General features: G+C 37.0%; 1 protein-coding gene across 1 annotated transcript in view; it reads right to left on the bottom strand.

The window, feature by feature from the left end:
- Nucleotides 1-997: 997 nt before the first annotated feature.
- The window catches only part of LOC107299471 (inositol 1,4,5-trisphosphate receptor-interacting protein-like), a 1,637-nt gene continuing 1,097 nt past the window's right edge, over nucleotides 998-1,537 (bottom strand). The window contains exon 2 of the mRNA XM_015828826.1: nucleotides 998-1,530. Coding sequence (XP_015684312.1) covers nucleotides 1,204-1,530 — 327 coding nt within the window. The 3' untranslated portion in view covers nucleotides 998-1,203. The remainder of the gene's footprint in view (nucleotides 1,531-1,537) is intronic.

Below are 1,537 nucleotides of genomic sequence, written 5' to 3'. Positions count from 1 at the left end.
GCCTCTTAAATAAGAAATAGAAGGGAATGCAGTCTAGAGAGCAGAAAGTCAAAGAGCAAGTCCCATCTTTCAAGTGATCGGGCTGTCTTAAAAGCTTTTGGCTGATGATAATCCTGGCAAAGCTCAAAAATAAGACATATTTTGCTCCTCCTTCAGTTGCAAGATTAGCAACCTGTTGCTAGAATTTCTGGTTTTGACAAAACAAATGCCTAGTTTGTACACTGCACTGTACACTCAACTACATGACCCCCAAATGATTTTGGGCAGTTTTTAAATGCAACTACATCTGGTAATTGTTTGCTTTTGTTCTTTCAAATGGTATTTTTGAGGAAAATTTAAACAAATCAGAGAAAACATTTGAGAGGTTATTTGAATGAGGAACCAGTCATGGAAGAAATAATATTTGATGAAATGTAGAAAGGTTACCCGAGAGCCTGGTTTTATGTCATTACATAAATTTGGGGATTATTCCTGCTGACTGTAAATATGTCTAGCCTATTTAAGTTGAGATCCCTTAGAAATAAGCTATTCCAAATTTAGTAGAACCTGCTTCTAAAGGCATAATTTGGAATTGCACTGTCAAATGCAGGAAGTTATACTGAACTATATGTTTTGCTACATATATCTAAACCAGACATGTCAAACTTGCGACATCACGTGACGTCGCGCAACGTATCGGGTCGGTTTTGCCATTGCCGGCAATGGGGTGGGTGCGGCTTCTGGATGATGCGTCTGGCCCGCGGGCCGGCAGTTTGACACCCCAATTTAAACAAACTTAAAATTACATTTAAAAAATCATGATAGTAGAGTTTTATGCCAATGGGAGCAGAACAAGACTGAAGATCTATTACTTAATTGTACATCCTTCTCTCATTAAATATGTTAGACCTTGTAAATAAGGCACTCTTTTTCAGTCTGGCTACTGTACTTTGCTACAGCAGCAATAATAAAACACTTAACACAGATTCTACTATATTCCTAAAACTGTAATATAATAAATAAATTAAAAATGTTTTTTCTTTAAATTCATTACAACAAAGAGATACACAGTGATAAAAATGTTGAAGATTACATAAATATCAGCCAAGATCATTGGAAAGAAAATGAAAATGGTATTTGTTATACATCCATCTGTAAATTCTACATGTATACATCTTCTCCCATGGGGAGATTTGCATATATGGTATGTCAAAGAAGGAGCTGTCAGAGAAGCTCTTTATTTAGTGGAGTTGCCTGTCCATTTGGAACATGCATGGAATATTCATTAATTAAAGCTGATGTATTTTTAAGCATTTCGTGGAACATGTCCATAGTTTTTCTGTAAGTACTTCGTTCCAGTACAAAGGGGCGGAAAAGGTTCAGTGGTTCTGCCTTTTGGAACTCCACTGGAACACCCAGTTCCTGTGGCAGATTTCTATTTCCAATGAAAAAGTGGTAAAGCCTTTTTTCTTGCAAGCTTTTCTCCAAAAAGTTGAGTACATCTTGCAGCCTGGCCTCCAGACAGTCAGAAGCCCATGCTGAACTAGGATGGATTTGT

This window comes from Protobothrops mucrosquamatus, unplaced genomic scaffold (assembly GCF_001527695.2).
Source record: "Protobothrops mucrosquamatus isolate PMUCROS unplaced genomic scaffold, P.Mucros_1.0 scaffold4989, whole genome shotgun sequence".
Lineage (NCBI taxonomy): Eukaryota > Metazoa > Chordata > Lepidosauria > Squamata > Viperidae > Protobothrops > Protobothrops mucrosquamatus.
This window is presented reverse-complemented; position numbering and strand designations above follow the sequence as displayed.